This window comes from Sinocyclocheilus grahami, unplaced genomic scaffold (assembly GCF_001515645.1).
Source record: "Sinocyclocheilus grahami isolate Dianchi unplaced genomic scaffold, SAMN03320097.WGS_v1.1 scaffold1142.1, whole genome shotgun sequence".
Taxonomy (NCBI): Eukaryota; Metazoa; Chordata; class Actinopteri; order Cypriniformes; family Cyprinidae; genus Sinocyclocheilus; species Sinocyclocheilus grahami.
The window spans coordinates 514673-534630 of NW_015506321.1; the positions used below are offsets into that span (position 1 = coordinate 514673).

The window sequence follows — 19958 nt, forward strand, 5'->3', positions numbered from 1 at the left end:
CTAATATATATATATATATATATATATATATATATATATATATATATATATATATATATATATATATATATACACACACACACACACACACACACACACACATACATATATACTGTATATATATGGAAAAATTATTTAAACAAACCTTAAAACATTTTTCTTTGTAGCAGTTGTTACAGTATTTCCAATCCACCTTTATAGAAAGATAAACTCACCTGTGTGGGTGAATACTGGTTTTGAAATTGTCTCTCCAGCCAATTGCAGCGATTCTGGAGCTCACTAACAGTCTGCTGTGAGTCTCTGAGCATCTTGGAAATGGTGCTTAACTGGGAGGACACACCTTCCTTTTCCTCAATTGCCTGTTGCAACTAGTACATATACAAGGATAATAAAACATGCACAGATATAAAAGAAAATAATTCATGGCAGTAAATATAACACTTTATTTTGTTTTCCAGATGGAACATTTGGATGCATACCTTGATGTTGAGTTGTTGGAGGCTAAACTCCTTTTGCTGGACCTCTCGCTGGCAGTGCTGCAGATGGCTATGCAACTGGACCCAGTGTTCTTGAGACACATCTTTACCTTGCAAAGCCATGGACTCCTGAAGATACACAGAAAAAAGCAACAAATTTTTCTGAGTTTTATGTAAAACAATGTGAAACAAGTGCTGGGACCAAAATAGCCAAAATCTCCCTGAAAAATTTTAATGTTGCTGCATCATCATTCACCTACTCAAACTATGCCCTAAAAACGTGTACTCTTTTTGTGAAGAAAAATTTACATACTTTTGAGTGTGTAGCAGAATAATAGGCAAGTTTTGGGATATAATAACCACATCATAATTGCATTTTAATGGATCACTTTGTCGCACAGTTAAGTGCATCATTATGTCACAGTTAACATCCTCGTATACCATTTTCATCAGGTTACATATAGTAGCACACACCCCCTTTTATCCAAATCTCCTTTACTGTCATTAGAATTTCCTTTCTCAAACCTGAACACTTGCCCAATAGCCTTTCTAGTAAATATCTGCTTTTTTACAGCATCTAGTTATTTTTCTTTTAGAGTTAGACAACTCAAAATACTGGAAACCTGCATCAAAGTCTAAACATCAACACAAGATTATTATCTAGATGTTGCCAAGAAAGAATATTCCGACCTTGCATTTGAACAGGACATTAAACATGTTCAAACTCTAGATGAGTTGAAATTCTTTTTCTTATTCTTGAATTTCTTATTTCAATTCAATAATTGTTTCACATTTAGCACTAACCAGGATATGGTGTTTCTCTCTCTCCATCGTCTTGTCTTCTTCCACTTTGCTGGATTCCCACTTGTGGTGTTGTAGCTGGTGCTGAATTCTCTGAATCTGATAATTGGAATTTCTGCAGACCTCTTCTTTTTCCAGGACCAATTTACAGATTTCTTCTTCCTTTAATGATTTTTCACTGATAACTTTAAGCAGCTCTTGTTTGGTCAAATCGAATTCCTCTTGAAGTTTCTTGTACAGTTCATCCAGTTTCTGAATTTGCGACTGAGCAGCAAAAGTGACTTGTTCCTTCTCAGTTTGTGTTTCCCTGAGTTGTGTGATCTCTGAGGTTAATTGCTCTATTTGACAGGTCAGCAGTGAAACTGTGTTTTCCAGTTCAGATGCACTACCTTGCAAGTGCAGACACTTTTCCTTCTCCTGCCTCAATAAAGAATCATTTTCATTAATAATTCTGACGAGATGGTTATTCTTTTCTTGTAGGCTCTTTAACTCTCTTTGAATTTGAGCAATTTCGCCCATTTCTAATTTCAGTCTGGCTTCACATGATTCTGATTGTGCCATTAATGTCTTCTTAACCAGAGAAAACTCTTTATCTTTGTTAAACAGCAACCTATCTTTTTCTTGCAGAGCTGTCTGCAAATTCTGAACTTCTTCATGTAGCTCAGAGATCCCTGTTATTTTCTGGGTGATTTGGCCCTCACTTTCCAACAGTTTGACTTGCATTTTATTTACAGACATCTCCTGTGTCCTAAAAACGTCCTCTTTCCCCTGCAGAGTGAATTGTAAAGCTTCAAGTTGAGAGCGTTTGGATTCTAACTGTTCTGCCAAAGATGCCAGTTCGACTCTTTTACTTTCCAATTCATTTTGTAGGGACATGATCATCTCTTGTTGTCTAAACATTTCTGCCATTGAATTCTTCAGTTCAGATTTAATTATAATGTTGTGGTCATTCATTGCCTGGATATTATCTTGATATTCCACAACCTCTATTTGTTTCTGTCTCAACTCGTCATTTAGTCTTACATTTTCTGTTAAATGCTCCTCTAAAAGGCCTTTTAAATGTGCATGATCAGATTCAAGCCCCGCAATATTTTCATTCATAACACCAAGCTGACTAGTTAGTGAAAGAACCGACTCATTTCTTTTGCACAATTCCTCTGAGTGACCGTGGCATTTAAGATTTTTCTCCCTTAAAGTGCTTTCTTTCACTTCCAAAGTCTGGTTCAGTCTGGACCACTCCATTTTCAGATAGTTTATCTCTTGTTGAAGGGTAAAAACAAGTTCTCTTTCATGACTAAGTTCCTTTTGTAGCAAACGACATGAATTTGATTCTTTCTGCAGCAGTGTGTCTTTCTCTGTCAGACCTGATTTATGATTATTAACTTGTTCTTGAAGAATGGAAATACTATGTTGTAATTGCTTGAGTTGGTGCAGATAAGTTTCCATTTGTGTAGTTTGGTCTGTTAAGAGCATTTCTTTTTCAAAAACAATCTGTTTGTATTGAAGGACTTGAGAAGTGGTGGATCCAAGTTCTCTCCTAAGATGATCTACTTCCTCTTTGGTCTCCCTGAGACATTTTGAGAGGGCTGCACATTCTAAAGACTTTTCCTGTAAGGTCTCAGCTCCAGACTGCAGTTTCTTTTCGATATTTTTGTGTTCCTCTACTTGCAAAAGCAAATCTTCCTTTTGCTTAAGCAAGCCTTCTATGATTTTACGGTTTTCCGCATCTCGTGTTTCAAAAATCAAGATTTTGTTTTGTAGATTCTCCCTCTCCTTGGTCGTTTCTGTGAGTAACTTCATCTGTTCATTGGTTTGTTTCTGAAGGTACTTATTCTGTTCATCAAGACTAGCAAGTTTAGAAGCAAGTTTTTCATTTTCTTCAAGCGTTATTGCAAACTTGTTATTCATTTCAGACACAACTTGGGCCAGTTTAAGCACTTCTTTTTGTTTCTCTTCAAACATTTCTTGTAATTGTTGATTTTGCCTACTCAATGTCTCATGGAGTCTAACAATGCCGTCTTTTTCAAAAAAAATCGTATCCATTGACTGTTTGTTTTGCTCGAGTTCTTTGTTCAATTCATTTCCTTGGAGTGTTAGCTCGTCCTTATCTCTTTGCAAGTGTTCTATTGTTTTAACACTTTCTGAAAGCTTCTGTTCAACTTCAGATATTGTGCTTGCCAATCTTTTATTTTCTTCTGAAACATCAGAGAGGGACTGGACACTAGCCTCAATATCCCTCTTCAATTGGCAATTGTCATTAGTGAGACTTTCGACTTGTAAAAGCAAGTTGCAATTCTGATCTTGCACAGCTTGCATTTGCTCCTTAGCATTATCCAGGTGCTGCTTTTGTCTTGCAAGCTCTCCCAAAGTCTGCTCAAATGATTCCTGAAGTTTCTGGTTGTTAAAGTTTACCAAATGAATACTCTCAATTTTATCAGACAAATGTTTCTCAAGGTTTTCTTTGGCTTCATCTCGAATCTTGAGTTCTTTGTTAAATCTCTCTCTCTCTGCTACTGTCTCCTCTTGAACGATCTTCAGCTTCTCCTCCAATGAAGATATTATCTTTGACTTGTCTTGTACATCTTGCTTAAGCTGTTCTTGACATTCAACCTGCTCCTCAAGCTTTCTAGAGAACATCAGAAGCTCACTTTTATATTTGCTGACTTCAGCAAGCAACGTATGTTCCTCCTGGAAAGAGTCTTTTTCGTGCACTTGTTCTCTATCCAATACCTGGTCTTTGAGATTCATATTCAGCTTCTGTATTTCCATGCGGAGATCCTGAATTGTTTTCTTATCCTCATCTGTTTGCTTTATTAAGTCTTTAATTTCATTACTATTTGACTCACCATCTTTTCTCGCTACTTTTAGATCAGTTTCATTCCTCTTCAATTGTTCAATCAGCTGAGGTATTAACACATTAAAGAACTGTTGGTCAGAAAGCTGTGGGTCTCTAAAGATTTGAACATCCTGTTCAATTTTAGCCAGCACATCCTCTTTGAACTTCATTTCCCGTTTTAGTTCATGAATTTGCTCTGAGTATTCTGCCGTGCTGGATGTTAGTGCCAATATGTCTTTGTCCTTATCAATGATGACATCTTGAAGTCTATCAATTTCACGCTCACAGCTCTGCAAGTCATGAACCAGCTGTGCTCTTTCTTCCAGATGAGCTGCGTTCAGTCTGTCGAGATCATCGTTTGTTTGAACCAGATCGTTCTGTAATGATTCTATAGTTGCCTCTTGTTTTTGGATCTGAAACGAAAATGGAATGGAATGATAATGTTAAATGTTAAATACGTACATGCATACATACATAAATCATATATTTTTATCAAAATGTAATTGTCAAACTTACACAAATCGGAAAGGAAAAAAATGCGACATGGAAGCCAGTGAACAATCATGTCTAAGATGTTACCTTGTCTTTCAGCACACTGAGTTTGAGTGTCAGTTCTGCAACAGTTGCTTTCATCTCAGAGTTTTCCTTCTCAAAGTTGCTGCATGTCTTTGTAACTTCAGCCAGCTGCACAGCAAGGTAGTCTCAATTACTCAGATGTGATTTAATAACTCACATATACTGTATGTCATATTGTCTTCAATGTGTGACACTGTTCTTGATGCTTGGGTCTGGACTAAACTGAGTTTAAAAATACTAAAAGGGATACTGAATGCAAAAAGCTCTCTCTCTCTCTCTCTCTCTCTCTCTATATATATATATATATAATACACACACACAAACACACACAGGACATGCATACATTTATTGTCCACTTGAAATATGTGACAGACAGCTGATATGTTAACATGCCCAATCATCTAAATGTGTCGTCTTGTTAAATATATACTCAATATTACAATACATCTCATATTTACCCACATTGTGTTCAGTTTGAAGCAGTTTTTCAGTTGTTTCTTGGTTTTGTTTTTCTTTTGTCTCTAAAGCCTCTCTCAGACTGTCAATAAATTCCAGTTTCTCTGAGGTTCTGGCAAGTGTGTGCTCCTTTTCCATGAGTGAGGACTCCAGACACTCCTGTGTGCTGCTCAGTCTGAGTCAACATATGTTAAAAAATAATTTTTCTGGCTATTGAACACAGCATTTGTGTATAAATGAGATTACCATGGCCACAAAACAGACAAGAATCTGAGTTGGAATGTTTCTGCAATTAGGCCCCCGGACCTAATTTTGAATAATTACCCTTTGAGTTGTTTGTTCAGGCTGGCAACGAGCACCTGATTCTTTTCTGTGTCTCTAATCTGCTGACTGCGAAGGCTGGCAACCTGTGCCTGCAGGCGCTCCGATTCATTCTGATGGATAGGAAGATGGCAGATCATAACAACAATTCAAGCAAAATAGAAAAAACCCACCACACAGCCCAACTGCGTGTCATGACGTCATAGATAAATCTGGGCTTAAACTAGGGCTGCATGATGATGGCAAAAATCAGAATGGCTGATTATTGCCCTCAAATACTGTAATTGCAATAAAGAATACCAATTAATCCACATCCAAAACAAGCTGGAAACTATTTTTTGTTGTTGTTTTATGCATCAGTACATTAAGGGTGTTTTCACACTTGAGTCCTCTTTAAAAGAACCAAACGTAGAACCCGTGATGTGGTCCAAGAGGTGAACCAAATGAAAAAGAGCCCAGTTCTTTTTACGTTCACACTGACCCTGTCCCTGAAAAAAGGAATCAGATCCTGTTTCGGTCAACTTAAAGGGGCTGTATGTAGAATTCAGAAACCCTTAGAGACACCTGTTTTTTATTATTATTATTATTAAACATCATCATTATTATTATTACTTTGTAAAACAACACTGCTACAAATCAGTCAATAGGATGCTGGTCAATAGGGGACACTGCCCCTGTCAAGTTATCCAGAAACGAGGCATACTTTAACATGTTTAACCTGAGTTAATTATAATGAAATAATTATGAAATAAAATGTAAAATAATCATGAAATAAAATGATTTTGGTGTATTATACGCCTGGAAGTCATGTTATTTGGTGTGTGAATACATATTTATAGACTAACAGGTACATCCTGTGTGTGGGACGCTTGCCAAACAAGTGTCTACGTAAGTCCTGAAACTTTTGCCAAGCTGGTGGCCAAAGGCTGCTTTCTAATAGGCACATGTCAGATTCTCCATGGGTCACATAAGATTCTCAATCTGGTTCTCATGAGAGCACCTGGAGATTTGGTTTTGCCGCTCACCCTGCGAATAGTGTGACACATAATTAAATATGACTATAAAAAAATTTAATAATTAATAATAGTATTATTGCATTATAGCATTTTTTTTATTATAAAATAATAAACAAAAACAATAAAATGTGAGTAATAAATTAAAGTACAATTATTCTATAGTCCACTTAAAAATGCAATGCTAATATTTACATTTTCTTTTTCTTCTATATAAATATATCACTTATGTGCATCCCTCGCAATAATGGTTACTTTTTACAATTACACAGTCCTGGCAGCCATATCCCCATAATCACAATTATATTTTTTGATTACTTATGCAGCCCTAGCTTAACTCAAACTGTTAAAAACCATTGTTGACACACCCTGTGTGAACTGCACTCTTATTTGTAGTGTGAAGAGGACAGTGTTACAACAGTACGAACAGTAGGGCTGTGCAATATATCGCAATTATCGAAATATCGCAATATGCATATTGCATATCGCTACAGCTTGCAATATTTGGAGACATGAACAAAAGACAAAGAGAAAATCACTCACTGCTCTTACCTAAATAACTTTTGTAGCTTAAATAAGAATCAGTGCATATTGAATTCAAAGAGTAAATTCTAAGCAGTGTTTTATTTTTCCTTTTTATTATTCAGTTCCTAAATTCATGTTAAAATGATTACACTAATGTTAAAATGCCATTTTTATGTAACGCTCAAGTAAAACACTACCGTTCACTTTCAGAAGTTGTTGTAGGTGTGCTTTCTTATTAGAATCAGAATCAGAATGAGCTTTATTCACCACTTAAGTGTGCCACTTGTTGAATTTGTGTGCCACAGGAATTTGTTGTGGTTTTACAGGAACTCTTGGTACATACATACATACAAATAACCATATTTATATATATGACAAGATAGTTATAGAAGTTCACAGAACTGACTCGGCAACAGCGGAGTAAAACTGTTTAATCTGAGCATGTGGCACTTTAAGCATTATCGTATCGCATATCGAATATCGCATTATTTAATGAGTTATCGCATATCGCATTTTTCTTCAATATTGCACAGCCCCAACAAACAGTGATAAGTACAGTACAAAGAGAAGTTTCCACGCTCAGTCGTGCTTTTGGAAGCTTACACAAACACACACAAACCTGAGATGCGGACAATGCTCGACCACCTTCATCTATACCAAACGTCGCCTGCGTTAGAGGAGTGTTGCATATAGTTCACTCAATATACAGGTAATTAACTGGCTATCCAACACTCATAGCGAGATTCAACAAGATTCAAAGTGTCAAAAACTGTTTTCCCCCCAACAATTAAAGAAAAATGGACTTGCATCATTCATGCATTTTTGAAACAGCCGAAACTGACCTTTCGATAAGCCCAAGCACATTGGAAATATTAGTGACAAATCATACTCTTGCGACTCTTGCTGTCAATCTATTATCTTGTATGATTTTGTAAGTCTATGTTTACCTTTTTTTCCCCCCCAATACATTTGTCCAGTGTTTGTCCTTAAACTGTTCTTGATAGTACAACTACTTTCTTATGCATCCTATCCCAAGCCTTCATTGCCCATTCAAAAAACTTTTTAGATCTAGTAACAAGAGGCTTGAGCCATAGATATGCAGTTTTTAGCAGGGAAATTATGGAAATGGTTGTATTTGTTTGGTTGGTCAGTATCTTTGAAGGGCCTTTGAACAGGGTGTCTACAGACATGAACAAGTTAAATGGAAGACTTTTTAAGACCTTTTTAATACCACCTTATATGAAATTTAAGACCTAAACCGGTAATGGAAATACACATTTTATTGCATACATATATGTAATTTTTAATTTGTTTAAATAAAAAAGAAAACAAAATATCATTGCTGTAAATGATATTTATTACTACGATATACAGTGAACTTTTCACATCAGCAGACAATATTCCATACAAAATATCCCTGCAAAATAACTGCATCACTGAGATTTTCGGTGGAGTAAACAATTTATTCTGAAGCAATATTTTCATCAGTGTTCTATCATCTTTTACATACTTAAATCTGCATATTTTTATTTACCTGTACAAAGGCCTATTTTGAAACTTTTTAGATGTATGCATCATCTTTCATGTCAAATTATTACAATTTATCAATAAATTCAATATACACTATAGGGCTGCTACCAGTCAGATTAAATAATTTACACTGCAAATAACAATAATTACAACTGCAATAAATAATGTTATGAGATTAATGTTTTAAATGCATTTATGTATATACAAATGCATACTTTTCAACAAACTTCACAACTAAACTACCAGTAAGTGGCGGTAAGTCACTTAATGAGTGAGTATTGAGTCATTCATTCAACTGATCGAGTGTGTTCTCATGCTGGACTTTCGTGGACAGCTGACTCCTAAAGTTTTTGATATTCTTCATATTCTGTGTGGTGGTCAGATAGAAATGAATCTTTTCCAATAAGTTTAAACTGATTTTTACCTTTTATGGGCATTTTTACCTATATAATGCCATTTTTTCTAAAAGTGTGCATTATCTTTTGAGTCAAATTCTTACATTTAATCAGTGAATTAGAATAATAAGCAAATGAAATCAGTATAAAAACAAAATCATCTTTGCAATCCAGACATAAGCTGCATCTGAAGTGGCATTTAGACGTATTTACACACTGTTTAATGCAGAACATGAATGCATTTAACCTGCAGTTACAAATGCAGAAATAAAGTTTTGATATATTAAACATAAAACATTGAATATTGATATTTTAAATGATTTAAAAAATGAAAAGATACTTTAAATGTGAAATCAAAACCGCCAGTAGGTGGCAGTAAGACACTGTTAATAAGCGAGTCATTGCGAATGAACCGAATCATTTAAATGGTTGATTCATTCTGGAACAAAACGCTGTCATGTTGCTCAAAGACGCAAAACAGCACTGTGGCTTTGTTTGGAATTATTTTTGTTGGCGAAATAGTGCAAAAACAGGCAATATGTTGTCTAAAATGTAAGTCTCTTAATAAAACTTCTAGTTTATTGAACTGTTGTAAAAAGCAATTTCACATTTGTATATGGTAATTTTTGGAGTAAAAGGCACTCTTCATGTAAAATTGATTAACTATATGAAGTGGTATAAATATACACATTTTCTGCCCCCATGTCTTGAATATGTGATTCTGAATGTATTTTAATAGACTGAATCATGCCATAAAAGAGCGCATTGTAAATGCGCACACGCACAAGATTTCAAGTAATGCGTGCACTCTGTAGGTGTTTTGGATGGTTTTTTGCGTCATGAGAATATTGAGCAAAATAGATCACTTGCCATGGTGTTACTTGACCATATCATATTATGAATAGAAGAAACACACTGAGGTAAAAATTTAAAATGTTTAATTTGACTTTATGTGTGCTGTTATAAATATACACATTTTCTGCCCCCATGTCTTGAATATGTGATTCTGAATGTATTTTAATAGACTGAATCATGCCATAAAAGAGCACATTGTAAATGCGCACACGCACAAGACTTCAAGTAATGCGTGCACTCTGTAGGTGTTTTGGATGTTTTTTTGCGTCGTGAGAATATTGAGCAAAATAGATCACTTGCCATGGTGTTACTTGACTATATCATATTATGAATAGAAGAAACACACTGAGGTACAAATTTAAAATGTTTAATTTGACTTTATGTGTGCTGTCATGCTCGTTTGTTCTGAAGTCTCTCACAAAAAGACAGAGTGAGCCTTAACAGCGCGACCTTGATACCAGAAATATACTATCCATTATCAATTGCTGTTTACGTTGAATGTAGGCTAATAAAATTAGAAGAATCATTCTTCGATACTTCGCTGGTTATTTTTTGTCACTTATGTTTTAATCAGGCTATTTGTCTGGTTAGGCAGTTCGACCTGTATTCTGCTACTGCGATTCTCTCTGATTATGCAGTAACTACCGCAGGGGAGAAAAAATCTTCGGTCTGTCCAATGATGTAAACAGTCATTTAGGTCCGTCAGACTGAAGATATTTTAGCGGTAATGTGACCAAAAATATTTAAGACCCATCGAATTTTAAGACTTTTTAAGGCCTTATATTAGGAAAACGTTAAGACATTTTAAGACTTTTTAAGGACCCGCAGACACCCTGTTTGAAATACAGTAGTTTGAAATGGCCAAGTGATATGGAACTTTAATATACAGTCAACAGATCTGGAACTACTTCTTAGCTGTACTTTTAAGGAAAATTATTCACACCTAGGTTTTTAAAATTTTCTTTCACTGTTTGTATTTTACAGAAATTGTTATGGTTAGTTATAGGAGAGGCTTTAGTGGCTCAAAAATGTCTGTATAATGTCTAAAATAAAATGTTGAGTCATTTGTTGGATTATAGATTGTTTTGAGGGGGGAAAAAAAGGATGAGACAAACTGCTTCTGTACAGATTATAGGAAGGTGAATAAAGTGACTAGGCCTGATTCATTTCCACTTTATTTAATGATTCCCGAAGCAATCCAATCCAATAATTTAGTGACTGACAGCTGCAGTAACTGAGGGAGCAGGCTTAGCGAAGGGTCTGTTGGAAAGCAGTGTAACTGCAGATGCTGACATTTATAGCACCTTTATACATACAGTCCAAACAGTTTCTGTGTACCTGTAGTAATTCAATGCGAGCCTGAAGTTGCAGACGGTCCTCTAGATCTTGGCACTGTTTCTCAAGGACCAAAATCTGTTCCTGCAGTTGGTTTCTCTCTAATTCGAGCTCCTCAACAACAGACCTCAAGCCATCTAAACAAGTAAAAAAAAAAAAGGCATATGTCATAATTTATGCAATTTATCAATTTTCCTTGAAATCTCACCTCTTTCTCCAATCAAAATGTATTTTTTGTGTTAATCTTAAATGTGTAATGAACAGCATATTTGAGGGCATTCCAGGGCCAGTTTTATGGTGGTCCCACCTTTCTGACTGCAACAGAGGAAAAAGGTTTTGATTGGATTGTGGAGAAATAACACAAACAAATGCCCAGTGCCATCAGATAAAGCTGCTAGGACAACAGACAGACACCTTTCAGAAGACATAGAAAGGAGAGGACTTCTCAACGTTGGCCCAAATTTGGTTTCTCATGAACTAACTGCCCATCACCCATCTTAACTCTTACCTTAAGGTTCAGGCCAGGGTGGCCTAAGATTCCTATGGACCTCCAGGTGATAATTTACTATGAACAGCACAATAGCCATAACACACCAACATTAACATTCATGCATTTGGCAGATGCTTTTATCCAAATCGACTTACATTGCATTCAAGGTTGCACATTTTATGAGTTCTTGCTTTCTCAGTGAATTGTTTCTGTTAATAAAGAAGTCTGATAACAAGCAGAGTTGTTATAATTACAGCAAAAATACCAACGGAAATATCAAAAACAATTTTGGGCATTCGAGTCAGTAAGGTTGAGAACCACCGATTTAGATAAAAGCATCTGCTAAAAGAATACATGTAAATATATATTATCAATATGATTTTCTAATTTGGATCAGACATTGATAATGTTACTTGGATTTTTCATCCTATGCACTTTATTCTATTACCCACTTTAATCCTGACTTAGTATTTCAGTACTATTTATAGCTAATTCTTGTATATCTGTTATTACAATTATTGTATTATGTATCTTCTTTCTGTTGATACAGAACAGTAAGAGGCTTTTCAAGTAGGCTAGAATCTCATAAAATCCTTCAGATAAGTCAGACGACAAATCCTTCTCAATTTACACATTTCTTAATATGATCCACTTGGACAACCATTCTTAGTTGGTGCACATAGATAAAAAAAGATGGGAGATCATCACACTCACACACTTCTGGTAAAGTGTGACCTAAATAATGAGACCAAAAACTGCACACAGAAAACATTTAGAACATGGACAATGTCTAGTGGGTTTCACACCTGTAACTGCAGCACTGTGCTGGGGCCACCATCCACCCATATTCTCTCCATTCACAAGAACATCGCAATCAGTAGGGCCTATTGGGTCTTGCCTATTATGATATTCCAAGTCCTCCTGTAGAAAGAAACAGAAAAAAACATGCATTATTATTATTATTATGACAATACATAATTTCTCAACAAAAAAAATACAAAAAAGTACAAATAATTACTTCTACATGAGTGGTAAAAAACACAAATCTGCAAATCAGGACCAAAAAATATATATATTAGGGGTGTAACGGTATGCGAATCGTGTACCGGACGGTTCACGGGTTAATTCCAAATGGAAGTGATCATCCCTATCCCCTTGGAGTGGGGACTTTGGAGTGAGCATGGCACGTGAGTGCCATTATGTAGTGTTTGGAATGCACTTGGCAAATGGAGCATTGTAATTTCCTCATTATCTTCAGCTGGGATGTTCCCGTGACAACGCAACATTGGTGTCCGTCAGCAGATGTCGCTGTTTTAATGTCATAAATGTCTTTTTATTGTTGTTAGCATAACTGTTGCAAATAAACATACATTATATATTTTAAAAAGTTAAAAAAATATGCTATATAATAATAATAATAATATATTAGTGAGTTACAGTAATCCAGTTTTACAGAAATAAAAGCATGAATAATCCTTTCAAAATCACTGGAGGACAGAAAAGGTTTAACCTTTGCAATTGATCTAAAACAGAAGAAACAAAAACAAGATTTGACCACGGAGTTGATCTGTTTATCAAATTTCAAAGAACTATCAAATTGGACACCAAGGTTCTTCACCACAGATTTACAGAAGGGAGCTAAATTGCCCAAGTCAAAAGAGTTTTGGGTGTCAGGAGCCCCGAACCAGATTATTTCAGTTTTGCTTTCATTCAAATTCAGATAATTTTGTGACATCCAAGATTTAAATTCATGTAAACAACTCAAAAGTGACTCAAAAGAGCTATCCTGTTTCTGCAAAGGTAGATACACCTGAGTGGCATCTGCGTAACAATGAAAAGATACTCCATGCTTATGAAATATAGAACCTAAGGGTAACATATATAATGAAAACAAGACTGGGCCGAGAATGGATCCTTGTGGAACTCCACTAGACAATGGGGCAGTTTTAGAGTAATGTTGACCAAAATGGACTGAAAACGTCCTATTAAAAAGAAAGGATTTCTGACTAAACTATTCTTTTAATTCAACTTTGCAGCACAGGAAAAAAGGTAAAGGGACTAAATACAGTTTGGTGACAAATTAAAGTAAAATGGGGGGGAGACAGTTTGATGAGCATGAAAATTATGTGAAACATGCTATAGCCTTCACAGTCACCATATATAAGCCAATTAAAAGGAGCTTCTGAACTTGCATGTTAGACAACCATTATCAAAACGCACATGGTGACCTAACACCTTACTAAGAAATGTTTCCTTTAATTTGTCACTCATCTGTATGCATTTTACATAGAGTCTTTAGTTCATACCTGCAGGCTGCGTGGGGTGAAATATTTGGGCTTCCTGCTTTTCTGTGGGCAGAGTCCACGGGCCTGGGCCAACTCCTCCTCCACTTCCTGTTGCCGATTGGCTAATGCTGGATCGGAGCAGCCAGGAAACAACCAGTCATCCTCAATCAGTTTTGTGCCACAAGACAAAGGGAATGGATCAAATATGTTTAGGGCAATGGAGGGCAGAGTACAAAATCAAGGTTGAGGAGAAACAGCCAGGTAAAGCTAGTGCAGATTAGAGAGTGGAAAAGGGACAGAAAGGAGCAGTAAGCAGCGCACATTGCAAATTTGGCTTCCAAAACAACAGCATGACTGTGGACCAGAAGACTAAAATACACAAGCCATAAAAAACTGGTTTTTGTGAATTATTTTAAGAAATTATAACAATTCACCTTGGTCTCAGCAATAAAGTGGGTAATACCACCTGAAGTGTCTTTCAATCAACTATAGCATGGAAGCGAAAGTGGGACATAAATATTCATCCCTGAACAAAGACGTATATGACTATAATAATGATTCAGTAAGAAATCAGTCTTTATCCATTATTTAGAGCGAGACTTCATTATAGGCTCTTCATTATCGTCACTGTTCCAATGCATTATACTTCATCATCTTCACTAGGACCATTCTGTTTTTCTTACCATGAAACAGAAAATGAAAAAACTCACCAACGGGGTTAAGGTGCTGCCAAGCACCACAAAAACAACTTACAGGCTACCCTCACTGGCCACTATTAGGTACACCATGCTAGTACCGGGTTGAACCCCCTTTTTGTCTTCAGAACTGCCTTAATTCTTCATGGCATAGAGTCAGCAAGGTGCTGGAAACAATCCATTTTGGTCCAAATTGACATAATAGCATGATGCAGTACATCCATAACGCGAATCTCCAGATCCATCACTTCCCAAAAGTGCTCTATTGGCTTGAGATCTATTGACTTTGGAGCCCATTTGAGCCATTTGAGTATAGTGAACTCATAGTCATGTTCAAGAAGCCATAGTCATGTTCAAGAGATTATTAGAGTTTTGTGACATGGCGCATTATCCTGCTGGAAGTAATAATAATAATAATAATTTGTTACATTTATATAGCGATTTTCTGGGTACTCAAAGCGCTTTACATGAAAGCGGGGGAATCTCCTCAACCACCACCAGTGTGCAGCATCCACCTGGATGATGCGACGGCAGCCATAGTGCGCCAGAATGCCCACCACACACTAGCTTATTGGTAAAGAGGAGACAAAGTGATGAAGCCAATCAGTGTATGGGGATGATTAGGAGGCCATGATGGTCAGAGGCCAATGGCAAATTTGGCCAGGATGCTGGGGTTATACCCCTACTCTTTTTCGAAGGACATCCTGGGATTTTTAATGACCACAGAGAGTCAGGACCTCGATTTAACGTCTCATCTGAAGGACGGTGCTTTTTACAGTATAGTGTCCCCGTCACTATACTGGGCCGTTAGGACCCACACAGACTGCAGGGTGAGCACCCCTTGCTGGCCTCACTAACACCTCTTCCAGCAGCAACCTAGTTTTCTCAGGAGGTCTCCCATCCAGGTACTGACCAGGCTCAGCCCTGCTTAGCTTCAGTGGGCAACCAAGTAGCCATCACAAAATGGGTAAACTGAGGTCATAAAGGGATGGATATGATCAGCAACAATACTCAGGTAGGCTGTGGCATTTAAATGATACTCAATTGGTACTAAGGGGCCCAAAGGATGCCAAGAAAATATCCTCCAGACCATTACACCACCAGCAGCAGCCTGAACTATTGATACAAGGCAGGATGGATCCATGCTTTCATGTTGTTTACACCAAACAGAAACTTGGAAATCCGGCTGATTACATCAGTGATGGCAGAGAGAAAGAAGTTTTGATGGATGAATTGTAATCAAAATTAAGACAATATGCAGTGAAACATAGGAGTCATACATTAGGAATGTGTGAGTCTGCTATGCACAAACAAACCACATGTGCGTTCTCAGCACACTGATTCCTAACATCTTAGTGTATTTTGTAGTTTAAAATTATTTCAATACATTTGTGAAGTTGTCAAAATTCATGGCTGGTGAGTATTTTATAATGGATTCTGACCAAACAAGCGTGTTTTGGGGGAGTCTACAATATTTAATGGTGATATGTTAATGGCGTTACATATGTGAATCAGACACTGAATTCTCACTGAGTTTTGATATATTTAGAATGTTTCTGTTTTTCATGCATATTTTGCTATGTTTAATAATTCTGAATGTATCCCTACAGTAGCTATAGGCAGTCAAGTCAGGGCGGCTGGTTTAGTGGTATTTTGGCATCTCCACATGGTCCTCTTTGGCATCGCACCTTGACTTGAGCTTACCTGTATAAAAAGGCTCTAAACAAATGAAAAAATTTTTTTTTCCCCTCCAGTTTTTGCTATTGCACTGTATACAAACACTGTGAATAATGAAAAATTTTAATGTGTTCCATATGTGCTTTGGCGTGCACTGTATTTCTGTAATATATGGACTTGTATCATTGGTTAACAGATGTACATTTGGAATCTCTAAGTCTCCTTTTTGGAAAGACACCTAAATTTACCTTGGATAATATGGGTAACACTTTCTATGAATCCCGTATTTATAATACAGTATTCTTAAGGCATTTTAATGAATGCATAATGCATTATAAAAAAATCTTATAATATGTTGCATCTTATAAATAATCATAACAACAATTATAATACATTGTAATACTTACGCATTTGTGGTTATAACATGGCCAGCCTGCAGTCCATATCTTTCACCCATAGAAAACATTTGGCGCATCATAAAGAGGAAGATGCGATAAAGAAGACCTAAGACAGTTGAGCAACTAGAAGCCTGTATTAGACAAGAATGGGACAACATTCCTATTCCTAAACTTGAGCAACTTGTCTCCTCAGTCCCCAGACGTTTGCAGACTGTTATAAAAAGAAGAGGGGATGCCACACAGTGGTAAACATGGCCTTGTCCCAACTTTTTTGAGATGTGTTGATGCCATGAAATTTAAAATCAACTTATTTTTCCCTTAAAATGATACATTTTCTCAGTTTAAACATTTGATATGTCATCTATGTTGCATTCTAAATAAAATATTGACATTTTAATCTTCCACATCATTGCATTCTGTTTTTATTCACAATTTGTACAGTGTCCCAAATTTTTGGAATCGGGTTTGTATAATGGATTATCTCATATCGTGACATTGTTTATTTAAGATCTGCACAGTATCTTACTACATCTTGTGAGTGGTTAGAAGTGAATGAGTGTTTCCCGTGAGGTTAATTTAGCTGTGAGCTAGTTTAAGATCAGTTGTAATACAAATGAAAAAAAAAATGCAATGATTTTTGCAAAAAAAAAAACAATGTTTTTATTACATTACATGTTATTTTGATGGTCCCCTTAGTCTATTGACTATAGGCAACTTTGCATCTACATGCCAACTAACTCTCATTTAGACTATTAGTAGACTTAGGTTAAGGTTAGGGTTGGTAGAATAAGTTGACGTACTTGCAAAGTTGCTTATAGTCAGTAGAATGTCTGTTGGGGAACCATCAAAATAAAGTATTAGCAGACATACTACAAATACTCCAACGACTGCTAGTTGACATGTAGTTGCAAAGTTACTTATTAACAGTTGTCTAAATTGTACCATCAAAACAACCATACTGATATTACAATAAAATGAGTTCAAAGCAAATGTGTACACATTCATTTGATTTGATATCTGATTTTATGGCTGTTTGAGGAAAATATTATTATTATTATTATTATTATTATTATTATTATTTATAAGTGGTCTTTGTCTGGTTTAAGTAAAGTGAAGTTACTTTACTTAAAGCAGAAAAATACCACTTATAAATAATAAGACCACATTATAAAGCCTTTTGGATGTTTTCATGAAGACTTTGTATTTGTCATTTGACAGTAAAAACACTGTCAACACAACAGATGTACTAAGTTATTGTGCAGATCTTAAACAATGGCAAGATATGAGACTTATAATACATTATAACTATGGGAAATATAATTCATTGTAACTTAAGTGGATGCAACATATTCAGTGTGTTATAAATCATCATACTCTTAGAAGTATGACATTAAAACTGTTCTTATGATTATTTATGTGACAATACAACATATACGTTTTTTTTATAATGCATTATTCATTCATTATAATGCCTTAAGAATACCCTTATAATGTATTATAAATACGGGCTTCATAGAATGTGTTACCATAATTTTTATAAAGTTTATTTTAATTGCTTCAGGCCTCTCAAATCCTAGCCTTAAAATATTTTTTTCTTGATTGTATTTCATACAAAAACAAAAAAGGATATATATATATATATATATATATATATATACAGTGTACGGAAAGTATTCAGACCCCCTTAAATTTTTCACTCTTTGAAGGTGTGGAACCATCTCAAGGATGATCAGAAGAAATGGACAGCACCTGAGTTAAATATATGAGTGTCACAGCAAAGGGTCTGAATACTTAGGACCATGTGATATTTCAGTTTTTCTTTTTTAATAAATCTGCAAAAATGTCAACAATTCTGTGTTTTTCTGTCAATATGGGGTGCTGTGTGTACATTAATGAGGGAAAAAAATTTACTTAAATGATTTTAGCAAATGGCTGCAATATAACAAAGAGTGAAAAATTTTAGGGGGTCTGAAAACTTTCCGTACCCACTGCAATGAATATAATGTTAAACATTCAGTATTAACGTCTGTATAGCTGATGTGCGCGAGCTGATAAACAAATCACGCTGAGTGGATTGAGCGCGCAGCGGCACAGATGCCCGAGCTTGTCGAGTGAATATACCTTTCTCACAGATATCACCGGAAAGCTTGTAGTTCAGTCGGATGTGTCAGAAACAAGTAAGTAAAACAATGCACAAGTTACTTAACGGTAGGGAGAGAGAGAGAGCGCGCGCAGGATAGCAAAATAAAGTAAACTGTGAAAATCATACCCAAAAATTCTTCATACAGTGGACTACCAGTAAAATTTATACAAATTTTACATACCTTTCTATCAAAGTTATCTAACATTATCAAGCTGAATTTGTTCTGACACAGTTTAACTCTGAGTTCTTGTTATATTTTATTACCGTTTTCTAAACTATAGGGAATAAACTGTGATAATGTGAGAATTGTTATAGGTGTCTGAATAAATTTTGGCTTGACTGTATCTATTTGATAAATGAAGTTAACCAACTAACATTATACATACTCTTTTGGTTTCTGTACCCAATATTTAAAAAATTTACAAATGCAATAAAAATATTGGTATCGGTACTCGGTATCGGCAAGTAGCAAAAATAAAAGCATCGGTATCGGGCGAGTACTAGAAAAAGTGGTATTGGTGCAGCCCTACTGTTTATTTTGTAATTTTAACAAATATATTTTATATTTTATATTTATTTATTTATTAAAACTAACATTATAAAGTATGATCTTAAATATATGTTAGACTTTGGAAGGCCTTTTGACCTTTGCCATTTATCTAAGTTGATTTTGGATGCTTTTTTTAACATTTGGTTCTTATTTATTTGGTTCCACCGTGTTCGCTGATTTTCAGTGTTTTATATTTAAACTTTGTGTAAGTTATTTGTTTTGTTATATTAGGCCTATAGCATGGTGTATTTGTATTCGTTTTGTTAATAAATTAAACATTCTATGTTTAATGTGAGTTTGTTGTACTGTTTTGTTGTTGTCCGTTTAATCAATTGATGCCGAATTGACGCTAATTCGAAAGTGAAAGTAAAATGCGCACAGGCATTTACAAGCCATTTAAAAGCGAATAAAAGAAAACTATAACGAACTACCTCACCGTCACAACCTGGAGTACATTATATTTCACACACTTTAAGCTCTTTTATTTTCCAAATGTAACAGAATTACTCCAACAAATCGTTCAGTTTGTAATGAGTACCGAACCGAAAGCCTCGTACCGAATGGTTCAATACGAATACATGTATCGTTACACCCCTAATAT

At 35.6% G+C, this 19958-nt stretch overlaps 1 protein-coding gene across 1 annotated transcript in view; it reads right to left on the reverse strand.

Annotated features, from left to right (window-relative positions):
* LOC107567291 (golgin subfamily A member 4) overlaps positions 1-19958 on the reverse strand; it is a 41526-nt gene that overhangs the window by 12366 nt on the left and 9202 nt on the right. Inside the window, exons 9-16 of the mRNA XM_016252944.1 lie at positions 13916-14067; positions 12416-12530; positions 11123-11256; positions 7624-7671; positions 5470-5579; positions 5152-5320; positions 4693-4797; positions 1934-4526 (exon numbers count right to left, since the gene is read on the reverse strand). Of these exons, the coding sequence (XP_016108430.1) occupies positions 1934-4526; positions 4693-4797; positions 5152-5320; positions 5470-5579; positions 7624-7671; positions 11123-11256; positions 12416-12530; positions 13916-14067 (3426 nt within the window). The remainder of the gene's footprint in view (positions 1-1933; positions 4527-4692; positions 4798-5151; positions 5321-5469; positions 5580-7623; positions 7672-11122; positions 11257-12415; positions 12531-13915; positions 14068-19958) is intronic.